Genomic DNA, 19198 nt, shown 5'->3' on the forward strand with positions numbered 1-19198 from the left:
CGGCAAGGCTGTAAGTGCTATTATAATTAACATAGCTCAGTATTACACACAGATTGCAGCAGCAGTAACACTGATCTTCAAAAATTCAAATGTCCCACTGCAACCTATTACAGCTTTTCTTTTTTAACTTTTTTATTTGCAAATAATCTCAAGATTATAGAAAAGTTACAGGAATAGTACAAAGAACTCCCATATACCCTTTACCCAGAGTCACCAATTGTTAGCATTTGCCCCATTTGTTTTTTGTTCTCTCTCCCCTGCTCTATGTATTTTTTTTTCTTCTTCTGAACCATTTGAGAGTAGTTACATACATCCCTTATGTCCCTTTACCCCTCAATACTCCAATGTGCATCTCCAAAGAACAAGAAGAGTTAGCTACTTCAGCACACGTAACGATGGAAGTTTCTTTACAAGTTAAGCATACACCTACTACACGATTCAGCCATCGTACTCTTAGGAATCTACCCAAGAGAAACGAAAGTATACGTCCATAGAAAGACTTGTACAGAAGTGTTCATAGCAGTTTTTATTTGTAATAGCCATAAACAGATACAATGTTTATATCCAACCTACCATCCCTATTCCAGCTTTATCAACTGACCCAGTAACATCCTGTTGTCGTTATCGGGTGTTCTCAAGTCAATTCCTACTCATAGCCACCACCCCCACCCCCACCCCCGTGACAGAGAAGAACTGCCCCATGCGGTTTTCTTGCCTGTGATCTCTACAGGAAGTAAACACCCAGGTCTTTCTCCCGTGGAGGCGCTGAGTAGGTTAGAACCTACAACCTTTTGGTTAGCTGCCAAGCGCTTGACCGCTGCACCACCAGGGCTCCTCATGTCCCATACAGCAGGTTTCTTTCCTCTAAGCCAGGATGCAGCCCAGGATCACTGACTCCCTTTAGTTACCACGTCCCTTGAATCTCCTCGAATCTGGAGCAGTTTTGCTGTTTTTCCTTATCATTCACGGTATTGGGATTGTTGAATAAAATTGAGCTCGCCCACTGTTTTGAATGGAGTGGCCTTCATTTGAGGTGTGTCTGAAGTTTCCTCATGAAAAAGTTGAGAAGATGCATTCCTGGTCACAACACCACACAAGTGATGCCGCGGCCAGCACACGCTGTCCATATGTCCTCATCCGTGACATTAACTGCTCATCCAGACACCGTGTCGCCTGGTTTCCTCACTAGCTAGTTACTATTTTTCTCTTGTTATTTGTAAGAGTTTCTGAGCAGACTCTAAGGAGCCCTAGTGACACAGCGGTTAAGCATTGGGCTGCTAACAAAAAGGTGGGCAGTTCAAACCCACTAGCCATTCCTTAAGAGAAAGATATGGCGGCCTGCTTCCATAAAAATGACAGCCTTGGAAACCCTATGGGGCAGTTCTACTGTATAAGTCCGTATGAGTCGTAATTGACTCCAGAAAACAGGCTACACTTTCTGGTATAAAAAGAATTTCAACTTTACCTTGAACCTTACTTCTGCCCTGGAATCAGCTATTTCTCTGGGAAGTCCTGGTTCCTTTTAGTGGGGAATGGTGTTAGCTCTAGGCACTAGTGTTAATGGGATATCTTTGCTTCTAGTCTCTTTCAGCGAAGAGTGAGGAAACACGTATGTGTACATTTGTACTTATACACACACATATTTTAGAAATTATGGGCTTTAACAGATTCCTCCATTCCAACTGATCCCCACAGGGCTCCCTGACTTGCTCCATTCCACAGGGAGAATCCTGTCTCCCAACGACATTTTCATTCCTTCCTACGATGCACCTAGAACAGATGCACCTAGAACAATTTCAGAATCGCTTCATCCATACCACCACCAAGGAGCTCGGGATTTGTTTGAAGTTCTTCCCTTCTTCCCGCACCTGACTAAAGGCATACATTTAAATGCTGTATTCAAGAGTTGCTCGCATGAGCTACATTTGTACTTCCGTGTGATTATATTATTCATTTTTGAGATACAGCTGGTTTCAGGGTTGGCCCCATCCTTACTGATTTTTCCCTAACTTTGTTGATTTATTTTTTAAATATGTAAACTATGAACTTGCTTCGAAAATTCAAAACCATACAAAAAAATTAACTCAGAGAAGTGCCACGTCTTCACCCACCCCATCTATCCTATTGCCCCACTCAAACCCTTGTAGGTAAACAACTTCATTTTCTTTTTTTCTGGTTCATCTGTTGTTTCTTGTTGTAAAGATAAGCAGATACATGTGTATTTTCTTATTTCTCCTCCTTCTTACACATAAGGTAGCACTTTAAATATATTCTTCTGCACTTTGCCGTTCTTGTTTGTTTCACTTAACAATATCTCCTGGAAATCATTCAACACAGTTTGCTTACTTTAAGGAACCCAAATTTGATCCTCTTTTGTTCTCTACTTCATTATTTCTCTATGTATCTATATTAGTTCCTTCCTTGTGCTTTTGTGGGTTGAATTTGTGGTACTTTTTCGAGCTTTTTGAATTGGGAATCAAACTATTTATTTCTATTTTTAATTTATAAAAAACGTTTGCTGTTGTTAGGTGCCATCAAGTTGATTCTGACCCAGAGCGACCCCGTGCAACAGAGTAGAACTGCCCCATAGGGTTTCCAAGGCTGTAATCTTTACGAGAGCAGATCGCAGGTCTTTCTGTCCTGGAGTTGCTGGATAGGTTCAAACCACTGACTTTTCAGTTAGTGGCCAAACGCTTAACCATCGTGCCACCAGGGTGTCTTATAAAAGGGTTTAGGGCTCTGTATTTTCCTCTGACCAGTTTTTAAAAGATACTTTATAGGTCCTGATGTGTAATACTTTTATCATCATTTCTGGAAAACAGTAGTTTTAACAACTTAAAACCCCCCCCAAAAAAACCTGTTGTTGTCAAGTCTATTTGGACTCATAGTGACCCTATAGGACACAGCAGAACTGCCCCACTGGGTTTCCAAGGCTGTAAATCAGTCTTTTTGCTCAAATTTCCTCAGTCATCATTCTTGGTTAGGACATGTGTGAAATATTCCTTTAGTTCTGAACATTCGAAACTTTTCTATCACCTTGATACTGAAGAACAGCATGGCTGCATATAAAATCCTCAATTCACAATTTCTTTGCTTAGATTCGTTGGAAACACTTCCCCTCTGTTATCGTACTTTTGATGCTATTTTCGAGAAGTCTGGTGCCTGTCTAATTCTTTTACACTTTAGATTATTTCATCTTTTTGCCAGGAGATTTAAGAGGATTTTATCTATAAAATCTAATAGCTTTATAAGGATACGTGGAGGAACTGCTACCAGGCCAATTTTCCAGGGTACCTAGTGTGTCCTTTCGATATGTAGATTAAAAAACCAAAAACCAAACCCAGTGCCATCGAGTCGATTCCGACTCATAGCAACCCTATAGGACAGGGTAGAACTGCCCCATAGAGTTTCCAAGGGGTGCCTGGCGGATTCGAACTGCCAACCCTTTGGTTAGAGGCCGTAGCACTTAACCACTACACCACCAGGGTTTCCCATATAGATTAATATCTTCTTTCTTTTTCTGATTATTTATAACGTTCTTTCCACATTTTTAGTTTTCTTCACCAGTGACTCCAATTATAAGTATGTTGGACTTCTTTGCCTCTTCCATCTCAACCACTATTTTTCAGACCCATTTAACTTCTGTATCCCATTCTCATTTTCCTGATTGCTTTATAAATTTTCTTCCACATCCTTACTAAATTTTCATTTGGATTTATTTATTCTTCAGTGTTTTGTAATTTTGTCTTAATTTCAGATATGATTTTTTCTTTTTTTCCTATTTCTTACCTGAGTCCAAAAATTTCTAGTTTCATTTCTTCCCTCTCCTCCCCCCCTCCCCCTTTTTTTTGTCCACTTCCTTTTATTTTAGTTTTTGAGTTTTAAATTCAAGGTCTTTTTCATTTTTCCAGATGCTTATTGACCTTCAGGCTGCAGACATCAAAGTTCCAGGTTTTGGTGATAATAGAAAGACTAACTTAAGGATGTGGCTATTGCTATTCAAAAGAGCCCTGGAAGCACACTGTTAAGCGCTTGGCTGCTAACTGAAAGGTTTGTGGTTCAAACCCACCGAGAAGCACTGTGGGAGAAAAGACCGGCTTATCTCCTCCCGTAAAGACTGCAGCCTAGGAAATCCTATGGGGAAGTACTACTATGAGTCAGAATCAACTCGATGGCACCTAACAATAACAACATTGCTATTCATGCTGTTCACAGAGAAAAGGAGTTGACCTTTAATCTCACAGTTATTCAGCCTCACGATTTACAAAAAGTTCATGGTGGCGAAGGATGGTATCATAGTCTCAAAAGGAAAATGGTCACAGGCTCAAGTTGAACAATACATTTAAGACATCACTGAGAAGTTAGGTATTGTTGCTACTGAATATAAAACAAGAAGAAAATAAGCATATGGTAAAACTCCCAAGTAGAATGGCTGCGCTGAAGACTGAAGGCACATATGATGCAGTTACAGATGCAAAAATGCCCCACGAGGTGTTGAAGACGGCAACATTCTGGGAGGTGGCTGTGCCTTGCTTTAGTGGTCACGGTTATGCTTTGGGTTTGTTGAGACTCTTGGGTTTGTGGATCTATTCTATAGTTTTATCAAATTTGGAAAGTATTTCTTTAAACATTTTTTCCGTCCCTCTTCTCTCCTGGGGACTCCAATTACACAATTTCAGGTCATCTGAAATTGTTCCACGGCACAGTGATCATTCTAAATTCTCTTTTATCTCTGTGTTTCATTTTGCTTAGTTACTACTGCCACATCTTCAAGTTAACTTATCTTTTCTTCTGCAATGTCTAATCTGCTTTTAATCCTGTCCAGTGTTATTTTTCACCTCAGACATTGTAATTTTCACCTCTAGAAGTTCAGTTTCAGTCTTTTTAACACCTTCCATGTCTTTGACTTTTTTTTAACATATGGAATAGTTATAATAACATCAATAATAATAGTCTAATAACTAATAATTCTAATATTGTATCAATTCTGGGACGATTTCAATTGACTGATTTTTCTCCTTATTATGGGTATATTTTTCTGCTGCTCTGCATGCCTGTAAACTTTTGACTGGATGCCAGTCACTGTAAATTTTATCTTGTTGGGTGACGGATATGTTGTATTTCTATAAATATTCTTGAGCTTTGTTCTCAGATACAAGCTAGTTACTGGAAAACAGTTTGATCCTTTTGGGTGATACTTTTAAGACTTGTTAGGCAGCACCAGAGCAGTGCTGAGTCTAAGGATAATTATTCCCCTTTATGGAGGCAGATCCTTCCACATACTCTACACCCAATGTCCCATGGATCATGAGGTTGTCTGGCGTGGCTCGTGCGAACAGGCGCTACCTCAGCTCTGTGTGAGCTTCAGGCACCATCCCCTCTAGTCCTCTGAGATGGTGCTCTGGCTGCCTCTGGTAGTTTCCTCTTCCTCACATACGCACTGATCAGTGCTCTTCTGAATAATCAAGGGAGACCCTCCACAGATCCCCGGTGTTCTCTCTCTGTGAAGCTCTCTCTGCTCTGATACTCAGTCCTATAAGCTCTACCAGTCTTGATCTCCCCAGACTCTCAGCCTCGTCTTTTTAACTCAAGGAGTCTGCCAGGTTCTACCTGGGTTCCTCCTTCCTGAGTGGCAACTTGGAAACTCTCTGATGCCAGTTAGCTGCGAGCAGTCTAAGGCTCACATCGTTTGCTTCCTGTCTTTGAGATCATTGTCTTTTGTTGCCTACTGTCCAGTGTCTTAAAAACCTTTATCTCATATATTTTATCTTTTTTTTTTTGGTTGTTTCACATAGGTCGGTAAATCCAGTCCCTGTTACTCCATCTTGGCCAGAAGCAAAAGTTTCTATTATAGGTTCTGAATATGAAAATATGTTGAATTAATTTAAAACATACTTGGATAAGAATGATCCCTTACCTTATTAGTGTGTCATCATCCACAATGACCAACCATGGTATTTTGTCACGGCTATGATTCAAAAATCTTTCCAAAATGGCAAATGTCTTTCCGCAATGACCTGTAAAAGGCAAGAAGAAAACTTATACTGTTATTATTTTCCATAAAAATATGTAATTCATCTTGAAATACGTTTTTTGGGTTTTCTGTTACAAGTGCTTGAATAACAACACGCACTTTGATAACGTGAAAGGTAAAAAATTAGCCTTCTCTAGTTTTTGTGGACATAGCGAACCATCAGGAACTTCGGAGGTCATGAAGTTTACGCCATTCTTTCATACATGAGCAAATGAAGACTTAGATTAGGGTACTTAACCAGGACCAAACTGCTAAATTGAAGCAGAGACTAAAACTCATTACTGCTTAGTCAATTCCGACTCGTAGCAACCCTATTGGACAGAGTAGAACTCCTCAATAGGGTTTCTTAGGCTGTAATCTTTATGGAAGCACATCGCCAGGTCTTCTCCTGTGGAGTTGCTGAGTGGATTCACACTGGCAACCTTTCAGTAAGCAGTCAAGCACTTTAACCATTGTGCTAGCAGGGCTCCTTGAAGCAGAGACAGGCCTAGTATATTGAGTCCAGAGAAACAAGAAAGCTGTAGGCTTCATAACAATTACAGAAGCCTGACATCTTTTCGTAGATACTCCTATTCTAAAAGAACTGCTAGATCTCCAAGTACTACAACCACACGAAGACAACGGCGCAAACGTGGAAGATGGTATCTTCATTCATTTATTTTGTAAATATCTACTAAGTTTAGACTATGCCAGACACTGGGGCAGGTAGCAGCACACCCACCGAAAATATATTGTTGAATAGAATATAGTCACTGTTCTCAGGGCCTCTATCGAGAAGCTGACAGATAAATCATGAAGCTGCCGTGGTAGATGTTGGGACCAAGAGAAGCATAATATACTTGGGAGTATGCTACTCATTTCAACTAAGTATTTGATATCACAGTAGAAAACAAACTAATATTAACTAATATGTATCAGCAGCAAACTGCTCAATTTGACCTATATTTTCCTTTTTCTTGATCTATGTAATTTTAATCATTATAGTCTGTATCTTTGAAAACCACCTCAAATTCCTTTTGGAATAAAGTGGGATGTAAAAATGGGCAATGAAAAGGCCAGACTAAAAATCAATTAAGAAATAAGGAATAACAATTATCAAAGCCACCTACACTGAAGTCTAAAAAGCAGGGTAAAAAAAAAACAGAAAAGGAAAGAATACAGACAGGCTCAGCAATGCATTTAGCCTTGTCAGAAGAAATGAAAACTGTACAAACGATCTGCTTCTACACTGCGCTTCATTAATCAAGGAATTGTGAGTGACGCTAACGTAAAATATTCAAGATAAATTATAGAACAACATAATCAACGCTTGCTACTTCATTTTTATTCATAAAAGGATATGGAGAAGCAGAAAGTAATAGAAAAAAAATGTGACAGGAGCATTGGAAAACAATTAAAACAAAGAGCAAGTGAAGGTGAGGCGGCCAAACTTCTACTTCCACAATAAGAAATGTGTGTAACTGGAAAATCTACGTATACATCCAACAATTTACTAATTAAAATATTAACATTTATGGCTAAAATCCATTTAATGGTGCTTACTGTACATACAACCCGTGCTGAGTGTGGTTAAGTACTTCTCAGAGGTGCACACAGAATGGGAAATGTAAGCTTCATGAGGACAGAAACTGTCAGGTTCTTCCCTAACTACCCAGCATCCAGCAGTGGCTGATACAAAGCAAATCAAAATCAAACTCCTTGCCATTGAGTCAACTCTGCCTCATACCAGCCCTACAGGACAGAGTAGAACTGCCCCATAGAGTTTCCATGGCTGTAAAATTTACGGAAGCAGATTGCAACGTCTTTCTCCCGTGGAGCGGCTGTTGAGTTTGAACTGCCAACCTTTCAGTTAGCAGCTGAGCTCTCAGCCGCTGCGTCACCAGGGCTCCTCTGACACACAGCAGTCAGATAACACCACCAGCTGATTAAATTGCTCCAACCTAACGAAGAGGAGCTTTGTGTGGGAAGATGACAAATTAACACTGGCCATCACATTTTACCGCCAGGGTGAATTATGAAGATACGGAAAATTTATCATTAGACCCTGCTGTCACTGTCATGTGCGCCATCGTATCTATGTGACCTACAAAAACCTGTAACCCTTTGGTCATACTAGAAAGCCCTTGGCATGAAAGAGCCAATCCATATGCATGGGTAAAAACGTTGGGTGGGGAAGGAAGGAAGAAAACCTACACGAGGCAAAAATTATACTATCTATAAGATACTTAAGTAGCGCTGGTGGCACAGTGGTTAAACTGCTCACTGAAAGGTTGGCGGCTTGAAACCCCCAGCAGCTCCTCGGCAGAAAAGACCTGGTGATCTGCTTCCGTGAAGATGACAGCTTAGGAAGCCCTACGGGGCAGCTCTACTCTATTGCATGGGGTCGCTAGGAGTCAGAATCAACTTGACGACAACGCTTTTGGTTTTGTTTTGTGTAAATATTCATGGTGTACTCTGTGTTCTCTGTGATCACACCAGTCATGCAGACAAGTGTATGGAGTGACAAGTGGCATTCCATAGTATGATGCCCCTTAATACATTTCACCAGCCCCACGGCGACATTCAGCTTGCTTCCGGCTTTTTGCTATTTCTAACAATACTGCAGTGAACATCTGTGTACATTTCTCTTAAGATGATGTTGTTGTTGGGTGCCATCAAGTTGATTTCCACTCACAGCAACCCCATGGGACAGAGTACGACTACGCCATCAGGTTTCCTAGACTGTAATCTTTTCAGAAGGAGCCCTGGTGGCACAATGGTTAAGGACTTGGCTGCTAACCGAAAGGCTGGCAGTTTGAACCCACCAGCCACTCCTCAGGAAAAAGATGTGGTGGTATGCTTTCATAAAGATTATAGCCTTGGAGACCCTATGGGGCAGATCTGCTCTATCCCATAGAGTCCCTGTGAGTTGGAATCAACAGGTTTTTGTTTTTTAATACAATACTCCATTTTAACCCTAATTGACTATGTTTATAGAATGGAAATGTTGAATAGGGCGAATAGTAGGAATTGAAGACTCACCTCTATCTGTGTTAGGAATTCCCAAATCTACTGTAGGAATGGAACCTTCCGCAGAGTCGCTGTAATACTCGATGAGACCCGCCTGTGCTTCCCAAGTCTGCTTTACGATGGGTACTGAAAAAGCCAGAGACGACAACCACGTAGTCACACTCACTGACTGGGGAATCCCACAAACTCAAGACAGCGCAGTAAACACCCTAAAGAGAAAGACAGCCATTCCTTGTTCTTCCTCAGGTGTTCTGCAATTCAGTGCTTGCCTTTCACACCTGAGAAACGCTGAGGCTGTTTGCTGCTGACCGCACAGGATCAAAATCCTCTTCTTGAACCCTTTTCAGTACCCCTTAGACAGAGCACTTCTCACTCCTGGTGACAAATACACTCGCTTCCAGATGATGGCAACTGTTCCAGTCTCATAATACTCTTCTGTTTTTAATTTTAATTAATGTTTCTCTTTTCCGAAAAGGGAATTTCATTTAAAATTCACAATGGGATTTTTAAAATGCTTATTTGGGGGGAAGGGGAGACAGAATTACTTCTAAGGATTGGATTTTTTTTTTCTGGAAGTTTTTCTACTTCATTTTAAAAATTCTATCTATTTTGTTGTTGTTGTTGAGAATCCATACACGTAAACTTACACCAATTCAATAGTTTCTACATGTACAATGCAGTGACACTGATTACATTCTTCTAGCGTGAAACCATTCTCTCTCACCTTTTCAGAGCTGTTCCTCCTCCATTAACAAACTCACTGCCCCCTAAGCTTCCTGTCTCATCTTTCAAGTAGCTGTTGTCCATTTGATCCCATATAGATAGCTCTCTTAATAAAGCACAAGACTCAAGGCAGACATTTTGTTTTACTAGTTAAGTTAAAACTATCGTTTGGTCCTAAGGAGACTCCAGGGCATATCTTTGGTATAAGGGTTAAAGATTACGTAAAGAAAATAGTTTTGGAGGTTCATCCAGCCCATGGCTCTAGAAAGTCTGGAAACCATGAGAATTTTAAATTTTGGTCTGCATTTTCCCTCCTTTTGAAAAGGATTCTTCTATGGAATTTTTGATCAAAATGTTCAGTAATGGTAGCTGGGCACCAACCAGTTCTTCTGGTCTCATGGAGGCAATTAGTCACACATCTCATGTCCTCTTCCTATTCTTGACTCTCCTCCTTCCTCTGTTGCTCCAGGTGAATAGAGATCACTTGTTGTGCCTTGGATGGCTGCTTTTAAGGCACTAGGCAACAAACTAGGAGGTAGACCGAAGCACTAAACACATTATTAGGCCAATTAACTGGGACATCCCATGAAACCATGACCTAAAGCTCCAAACCAAGGAACGAAATCTCATAAGATATTTGGTTGTACAAAAGCTGGCACTGAAATATTTTTGTGTGGCTCTGGGCACTGGGGGGCTGACATGCAAACCTGGCTCTCTTACCATGCAGATGGGAGGGGCCCATGTCAAACTATGCATGTCCCCACTCAGATTTTAACAGGTAAACCCAACCGTATAAAGATCACGTCCTCGTCACTGAGAACCACGGCCTACGATGGGTGATATTATTGTGCTGCACTTTTGGAAAATGTGGAAGAAATAAGATTGAGAACCACTGTAAAACTTAACATTAAACTCAAATTACCATTAATAGATAGTTTTAATAAAAATAAACACACGCACTAAAAAAAAAAACTTTCCTGGTTGTAAAGGTTAAGGTTATATGTCAACTTGGCTGGGCCATGATTCTCAGTGGTTTGATAGTGATATGATATTGTGACCACTTCCATGATGAGATTTGATATTATATGATCACCTCCATGATGGGATCTGCTGTGAGTAGCCAATCAGTTGAAGGGGAGTTTCCTCGGGCGTGTGGCCTGCATTGAATACAACTGGATATTCTGACAAGGCTTATGGGCTTTTGCTTGTTCTGGATCCTGTAGCTGGCTCCTGTTCATCTGATTTCTTGGGACTTGAGCTAGCAGCTTACCAGGGTCCTACATGCCAGTCTTGGGATTCATCAATCTTCATGGCCGGGGAACAGGAGCACTACTCTCTGACCTGCCAATCTCGGGTTCGCTAGCCCCTGCCTCTATCCTGACCCATGGACTTGGGATGTTCCAGCCTCTGCAACTGAGTGAGCCATTTCCTTGATATAAATCTCTCTATATGTATATATTCATACACTTTACTGGTTTTGCTTCTCTAGAAAACCCAATCTAAGACACTGGTTTTCCATAATTTAGCTTAGATGCTCAAAGACAGCTCTGTTTCTATACCTGACCTGTATTACTAATCACTAAAAAATTGATATTAATTCGCTTGACCAACTACCCAAGTAATTACTTTCTTCTACACTTAAAAAAAAAAGTTAACTGCCTATATATGTCTAAATTTTAAGGGGAAGAAGGTGTTTCTATCATTCTTTTTAATGGAAAAGATCACCATAGCTAGACTTTTTATCCTGTTAATTGAAGAATCTCAACTCTAGGGAACCAAACCTACTTAACTTTTTGAGACTTTATCAAAGCAGCTATCATTTCCCTTTCCCCAATGCAAATCAAAGTAAATTATATGCAAAAACTGTTAGTGCAATGCCAAAAGTTAAGTGCTGGGCTACACAGGCAGCAATGGCAGTCAGGCTCAGACAGCCCTCAGATAGAAGCATGAAAGTCCATCACTTTGTAGTCCCTTTTCTGCAGCTTTTAAGAAAGATAAAGAACTAGGACTTCTGGACAACTGCTGTTTAAGGCAGAAACCTGTCAGAGAAAGAGAATGTAAGTGTTTTTCACTAAAACAAGCAATAGAAGAATGAGAAGACTACAGCTTGTCAAAGACAGAAAACTGTCACGATCTGCAAGAAGAAGGCAGTCCTGTCAAGTTCCGGCTCTCACGGGTTTCACTGTATCTATTTTAATCTGTTACATGTTATTTTCTTAAATAATATTTTATTATTATTTAATAATAGATAAATTAAAAATAATACTTTACTGAGTTTCAGTGAAGGTTTACATAGCAATTTAGGTTCCCGTTCAACAATTTCTACACAGGTTTCTCAGTGACCCATAATGAATCATTTTTACACACTGCAATAAAATTTTTGTGTAATCACGGAAAGGCAGCCAGGTGTAAGGATTTCTCCATGCCAAAAACAGCGAAGATGCATTAAGTAACAGATCGTTGTTGTTGTTAGCTGCTGTCAAGTTGACAAGCTGACTCACATCGACACGGTGTGACAGAGTAGAGCTGTCCCTTAGGGTTTCCTAGGCTGTAGTTTTTACGGGAGCAGATCACCAGATCTTTCTCCCACGGAGCCCTGGATGGATTCAAACCACCAACCTTTCACTTAGCAGTGAAGCCCTTAAACACTGCATCGGCACAGGCTCCTTCTAACCCCCTTAAACCAAACCAAACCTGTTGCCTTTGAGTCAATTCTAACTCGTAGCGATCCTATGGGACAGAGTAGAACTGCCCCATAGGGTTTCCAAGGCTGTAATCTTTACAAGAGCAGACTGTCACATCTTTCTTCCAAAGAGCAGCTGGTAGGTTTAAACTGCGACCTTTCGGTGTACAGCTGAGCACTTTAACCACTGCACACCAATCAAAGAAAAACCAAACCCACCGCCGTTGAGTCGATTCCGACTCACAGCAACTCTAGAGGACAGAGTAGAACTGCCCCGTGGGGTTTCCAAGGAGGAGCTGGTAGATTCAAACTGCTGACCTTTTGGTTAGCAGCCATGCTCTTAACCACTGCACCACCAGGGCTCCTTAAATAATAGATAAGGCTGAGAGGAAAAAAAAAAACACACACACACACAGAAAAACATTTACTCTGCTCTACTTCCAAATCCCAGCACAACAAAGATCATAACCTTGGCGCTACAGCCGCCACCTGCTTTGCATGTAACAAACGAGAGGACTTAGCCCCGCAGCTTGCAGATGTTAAATATGCAGGCCCTTGGGTAAAACGTCTGCAGAAGGCTGGAAGGGGCTGCAAGGAAGGACAAGGGTCTCCCTCTGTCTCCAGCATGCAGTCCTGCAGGCTGTCAAATCCTGCTTCCCCTTCCTCAGCCTTCAGCCCTGACTTCCTTTTTGCTCAATGGCTTCATTAAACACATTAAAGAAAAAAAAAAAGTTGCTGTTGACTAGATTCTGACTCACAGCGACCCTACAGGTCAGAGGAGAATTGTCCCATAGGGTTTCTAAGGAGCGGCTGGCGGATTGAAATGCCATCCTTTCGGTTAGCAGTCGAACACTTAACCACTGTGCAACCAGGGCTCAATTAAACAACATAAAAACCCGTTACCATCGAGATTAAACAGCACAGTGGAATTAAAATCAAAATCAAATGAGTTACCCATGGGAGAACGAGCAGGCAGTCTGCTCCCGTAAAGATTACAGCCTAGAAAACCCTACAGAGCAGTTCTACTCCGTCACATGGGGTCGCTGTGAGCTGACTCGACTGGACAGCCATGGGTTTGGTTTGGGTTTTTCACTATACCTAAATACTTACTTGTGGTTTTAGTTGGAAATGGTTGAAACAGAAATTTCACTAAAGGTTAAGAGTTACTGTGTGTTTGATTCGTTCCCTAACACCTAGCACAGTGCTTCATACAGAATAGGTGCTCGATAAACAGCTGAATGAGGACTGAATTTTGCAGGAGTTTCAACAACAGGCTGCACTACTTTGGAAATTAGGCTACAGGAAAGTTTTATTCCCAAGGGCGATTCATCCTTTGGTCAAAGTCAGACTTGCTGCCACCCTTTGCTGTTGCTGGTAAGTGCAGTCGAGTTGATTCTGACTCAGAGCACCCCCATGTGACCGGGTGGAACTGCCCCATAGGGTTTCCTAGGCTGTAATCTTTACAGGAGCAGATCGCCAGGTCTTTCTCTCACAGAGCCGTTGGGTGGGTTCGAATTGCTAACCTTTCGGTTAGCAGCCAAGTGCTTACCGCCCCTTAACAAACATTTAAAAATAGCCTAACTATTAAAGTTAGTAAGATATGATGATTATGTAATACTAGAAACATTCAACAGTTCATATCCTCTCTCCTCCCAGCAGAATAACGCCTGTGCTATATTGTCATATGCACCAACTGGGAAGAATTTATGAGTAAGGTTACGAAAGTCTTCTATCATAGCACCTCCAGGCTTTACTTTCAACCAGGGTTGATTCTCAATTAGTCTGACTTATAAAATGTTGATCTGTTTTATTAGCGGTGGCTGAATGCTAAATTCATTCTACCATTTATAAAATATTTTATATTATACTGAGGCACTGTATTCCTAAAGCTATTAAACTTTGAGATAATAGCTCAATATAATAACATGATACCAAATCTACTGCTGTTGAGTCGATTCCAACTCATAGTGACCCTATACGACAGAGTAGAACTACCCCATAGAGTTCCAAGGAGCACCTGGTGGATTCCAACCGCTGACCTTTTGGTTAGCAGCTGTAGCTCTTAACCACTACACCACCAGGGTTTCCAATAACATATTATTTCATTTTTAATCAAGAGAAGGATACTTCCTACCACATAATAAAAGAAGGGTTGACGCAAGATAACCTGAGGTGGAACAAAATAAAATTTTTACTATAATGAAGCCCCCAGTTGCCCACATGGCATAAACTTTCCACGTAGCTTTCTAGACTCAGAGCAGGAGGTGCGTGTCAGTGTGCGGCACATTTTTACCCCAGTGAGTTTACCTGCAAAGACCAACTCCAATGCAAATGTAAATGAACTTGACTCTTGAACATTTTACAAAGAGCTACCACGCAATCAAATGGTAGGGACTCTGACAGAATGGGGAAAAAATGTGCAACAGAACCTCAAATTCCTCAAAAAAAAAGAAAAAAAAAAAAAACCAGACCTGCTGGACTGGTTGAGACTGGAGGACTCCCCAAGACTTCTGCCCTGAGACACTCTTCACACCTTGAACCGAACCTAACCCATGAGGTCACCCTGTAGCTAAATAACAAACTGGTTCACAAAATAATGAATACCAGTACTGGGGTCCTTTACAAAAATCACCTCTATGAGACCAAACAGTCAACAATTACTTTAAAATAAAGATAAAAATATAAGGGGGCAGGGAAACTAGATGAGTGGAAGTGGAACAACCAGAACAGAAATAATGGGAATGTTCACACATTGTGAAGAGTGGAACCAATGTCACTGAACAACTTGTAGAAATTGTTGAAGGGGACTTAAACTGCTGTGTAACACTTCATTAAGAACACAATAAAATTTATTTTAACAAAAAATGTAAATGACTGGTTTAAGAATGTGCTATTTTCAATTCACGAATGCACCTCTTATCTCAGTCTGGAGTCAGTGGCCACAAAATAAAACCCCGATGGCTCTTCTCTTCTCTGGAGAGGGTTAAGGACACGCACTGACAGAGTGTGGTCAATTCTTCACCGTAATGGCTGAGAGATAAAGCCTCCCTCATGGCTGATCTCAAGCAGTATTTTAGGGCAATCTGGAGCACTTTGGAGCCCTGGTAGTGAGATGGTTAAGAACTTGGCTGTTAACCAAAAGGTCAGCAGTTCAAATCCACCAGCCACTTCTTGGAAACCCCATGGAGCAGTTCTACTCTGTCCTATAGGGTCACTATGAGTCGGAATTGACTCAACAGCAACGGGCTGGGTTTGGGAGAATCTTCAGCTATTTAACAGCCGGGAGAGAAATGAACTAGGCAACACCCAGACTGTCTCCCTCTTTGACGATTAACCCTATCACCTCACGTAACACATGAGTGGCCTTCCATCTGGCTTTTAATTCAAGCCTCACTTCCAGTTTTTAAAGAAGGTTGATTGTACCTCAGTACCGCTAAGCCAAAGGAGCCCTGGTGGCGCAACGGTTAAGTGCTCAGCTGCAAAGTGAAAGGACGGTGGTACAAACCCACCCAGCAGCTCCATGGGAGAAAGACCTGGCGATCTGCTCCTATAAAGATTACAGCCCAGGGGCAGTCCTACTCTGTCACCTGGGGTTGCTATGAGTCGGGAGTCGATTCCACAGCAACGGATACCTCTAAGCCTCTTTCATAAAAGAGAGCACCAGCTGTGCAGCACTCCCTCTAACACACTTGGTCAGACCTGCTCCTCTAGAGAAAGCACAGCAGTAAAGATGTCAGGGTTTTGTTTTTTAATCTAAAAGGAATGAAGTGTTGTATTTTTAACAGCTCAGGAAGCTGTGAAAAGGAGCTAAAGGCTTGAACAAATAGTTGTTCAACGCCTTTAATTAAAGGGAGACTGCAGGAAGACAGCATCTCACAACCCACCACTTAGCGAGCAGGAGCAGCGCTGCCACGAGACAGCTCAGACATGTTCACGAGCTGCTTGACAAAATGACGCACAGGAAATTCTTCAGATCTCCTGACAGCACGTCACACAATGACAAACACAGAGCCCAAGCGGAAGCAATCACACTGGACTGTAAAGCTCCAGAGGTCTCTTCCTTGCTTAAATATAATTCCACATGCTATGCCCAGTTCACCACCTCCTATGATACTTTTAAGGCTCCTTTAAACCCTTACTAAATGCTTGCACCTCAGAGAGCACTGCTGTTTCGACGGTGTCAACGTGTGCTATTTTCTTAGGGCAAATGGCAGAATTTACTTTTGCTGCATGCTAAGAATGCTACAGGAGTTCCCAGGTGGGGCAAACGGTTAAGCGCTGACCTACTAGCCAAAAAGTCTGTGGATCCAACCCAACCAGAGGTGTCTTGGAAGAGAGGCCTGGTGACCTGCTTCTAAAAGCTCAACACCAATACAATATTCATTGTTGTCGAATCAATTCCGACTCATAGCGACCCTATAGGACAGAGTAGAACTGCCCTATAAGATTTCCAAGGCTGTGATCTTCACAGAGAAGGACATCATACTTGGTAAAACGGATGGTCAGAGAAAAAGAGGACGACCCTCAACAAGATGGATTGATGTATGGCTGCGACAATGGGCTCGAGCACAATGATTGTGAGGATGGTGCAGGACTGGGCAGTGTGTTGTTCTGTTGATACAGAGTCACTATGAGTCAGAACCGACTCGATGGCACCTAACAACAATCTCCCGCGGAGTGGCCGGTGGGTTTGAATTGCCGACCTTTCGGTTAGCAGCCGAGCACTTAACCACTGTGTCACCAGGGCTCCTTTCCAAAAGGTCGCAGCCTTGAAAACCCAGTGAATGCTGTTCTACTCTGCAACACAGGGGGTCGCCCTGAGTCATAGCCTACTCAACAGCAACTACCAACAAGAACGCTATATTTAAATCAAAATCCAGACGCAAGGGTAGTAACATAAACGTTTCATTGTAAGGCAAAAAACAAAAAAAGTACATTATTTAAAACATTCTTTTATTTTGGAATTTGGTTTTATTAAAATCCCTCCATAGCAATAAAAAACAAATTCAATATATATTGATCCCGTGCCTAGACTAGAGCCTTGAACCCTGTCTGTTGGATGCCTCCTCCTCACCCCCAGAGGCTGCAACACTACAATGCACCACTACTGGGACCCATCTCTAGCACGCTCTTCCAGCCAGTGGCTAGGGCAAGTGAGAAAACAACAACTGAAAAAAAAACAGTTGCCGAGCCAACTCCGACTCACGGCACCTCCACGTGTGTCAAAGAAGAACTGTGTTCTACAGGGTTTTCAATGGCTGATTTTTCAGAGGGAGATCACCAGGCCTTTCTTCTGAGGTGCCTCTGGGTGGCCTCGAACCTCCAGCCTTTCAGTTACAGGCCGAGTGCAATAACTGCTTGTGCCATCCAGTGTCTCCAAAATCCAACTGCCTTTGCGTCAACTCCGACTCACGGGGACTCCATGTGTGTCAGAGCAGAACTGTGCTCCACAGGGTTTTCAGTGGCTGGTTTTTCACTTGTTGGTTTGCATAGCTTCTTATCTCTACAAAGAACACGTAGTTGTCATGAGTCAACTCTGAATCACGACGACCCCATGTGTGTCAGGGCAGAACTGTGCTCCAGAGGATTTTAAGTGACTGATTTTTCAGACGTAGATCATCGGACCTTTCTTCCAAGGAGCCTGTGGGTGGATTCAAACCTCCAAGCTTTCGGCTAGTAGCCCAGCATGTTAACCATTTGCACCACCAGGGGCAGCTGAGAGCCGGTCACCAAATAATGCAGTAACAACAGTGGGGCTGAGTCTCAATTTAAATTTTCAGAGATAAATCCACTGTCACATCTATGTTATTTCCTTCACTGTTGTTTGGCTTTTGCTACTTTGAGCATTTCTACCACAGAGTACACAGGGAAAGAAATAGGAAAAAGAAAAGCCTAGGTGTTCTGCTTGACTGTAGCAGTAACATGCCTGGACAGGGGCGGAGGTCGGAACTCCACTTCAACTTGTGTTTGAGATAGTCTGTGGATTTCAATTCCTCCCTATCCCCGCTGCCACCAAAACTGAAAAGTCTACTTTCACAGCTTCCGGCCAAGTAGAGGGTGGCCTTCTGCCAAGCAGGGCACCGACATGAACATCAAACACCATTCATCAGCTGTTGTGTTCGTGACATCACTCAAGGAGATCACACTACATCTGTGTATGGCAGAAAGAGCACAGGATCTGAAAGAGCCAGAAAACTCGAGCCCAAGCCCCAGCTCCGCTACTCAGCAGCTGCGAGAACACAGGCCGGTTGTGTATCCATGCTCAGCTTTCTCTACAGTATCAAGCGACTAACAGTAATTATGACATCACGGGGAGATTGTCAACTCTGAATTAGGTGACAGAATGTACGCGAAGAGCGTGCCAGAAAACGAAAAAGAGATCAGCAGACTTAGGAGCAGGTTCTGAGGTATTGTGATTATAACTGATGTTTGCTGTTCTAGTTGTTGGGTGCTATCAAGTCAATTCCAACTCACAGAGACTCTATGTGACACAGCAGAACTGCCCCATAGGGCTTCCTAGGCTGTAATCTTTACAGGAGCAGATTGTCAGGTCTTTACTCCTGTGAAGCTGCTGGGTGGGTGGGAACCGCCAACCTTCTGGTTGGCAGCCGAGTGCTTTAACCACTGTGCCACCAGAATTACCAGATAATTCTTTGGTCAACGGGTGGCTAGACTTCTAAAAGGAGGCACAGAGCCCAGTGGTCTGGCAGGCTACATGTGCATCAAGCAAAACGGGCATCAGAGTTGCC

General features: G+C 42.2%; 1 protein-coding gene across 6 annotated transcripts in view; it reads right to left on the minus strand.

Annotated features, from left to right (window-relative positions):
* B3GLCT (beta 3-glucosyltransferase) overlaps positions 1–19198 on the minus strand; it is a 133758-nt gene that overhangs the window by 25085 nt on the left and 89475 nt on the right. For all 6 annotated transcript variants that reach the window (XR_010318169.1, XM_064269948.1, XM_064269947.1 and 3 more), the window contains 2 exons: positions 9056–9169; positions 5918–6017 (listed from right to left, as the gene is read on the minus strand). Coding sequence is in view for 5 of the 6 variants with exons in the window: in XM_064269948.1 (XP_064126018.1) it covers positions 5918–6017; positions 9056–9169 (214 nt within the window). In the remaining variant the exon portion in view is untranslated. The remainder of the gene's footprint in view (positions 1–5917; positions 6018–9055; positions 9170–19198) is intronic.

This window comes from Loxodonta africana, chromosome 17, assembly GCF_030014295.1.
Source record: "Loxodonta africana isolate mLoxAfr1 chromosome 17, mLoxAfr1.hap2, whole genome shotgun sequence".
NCBI lineage: Eukaryota > Metazoa > Chordata > Mammalia > Proboscidea > Elephantidae > Loxodonta > Loxodonta africana.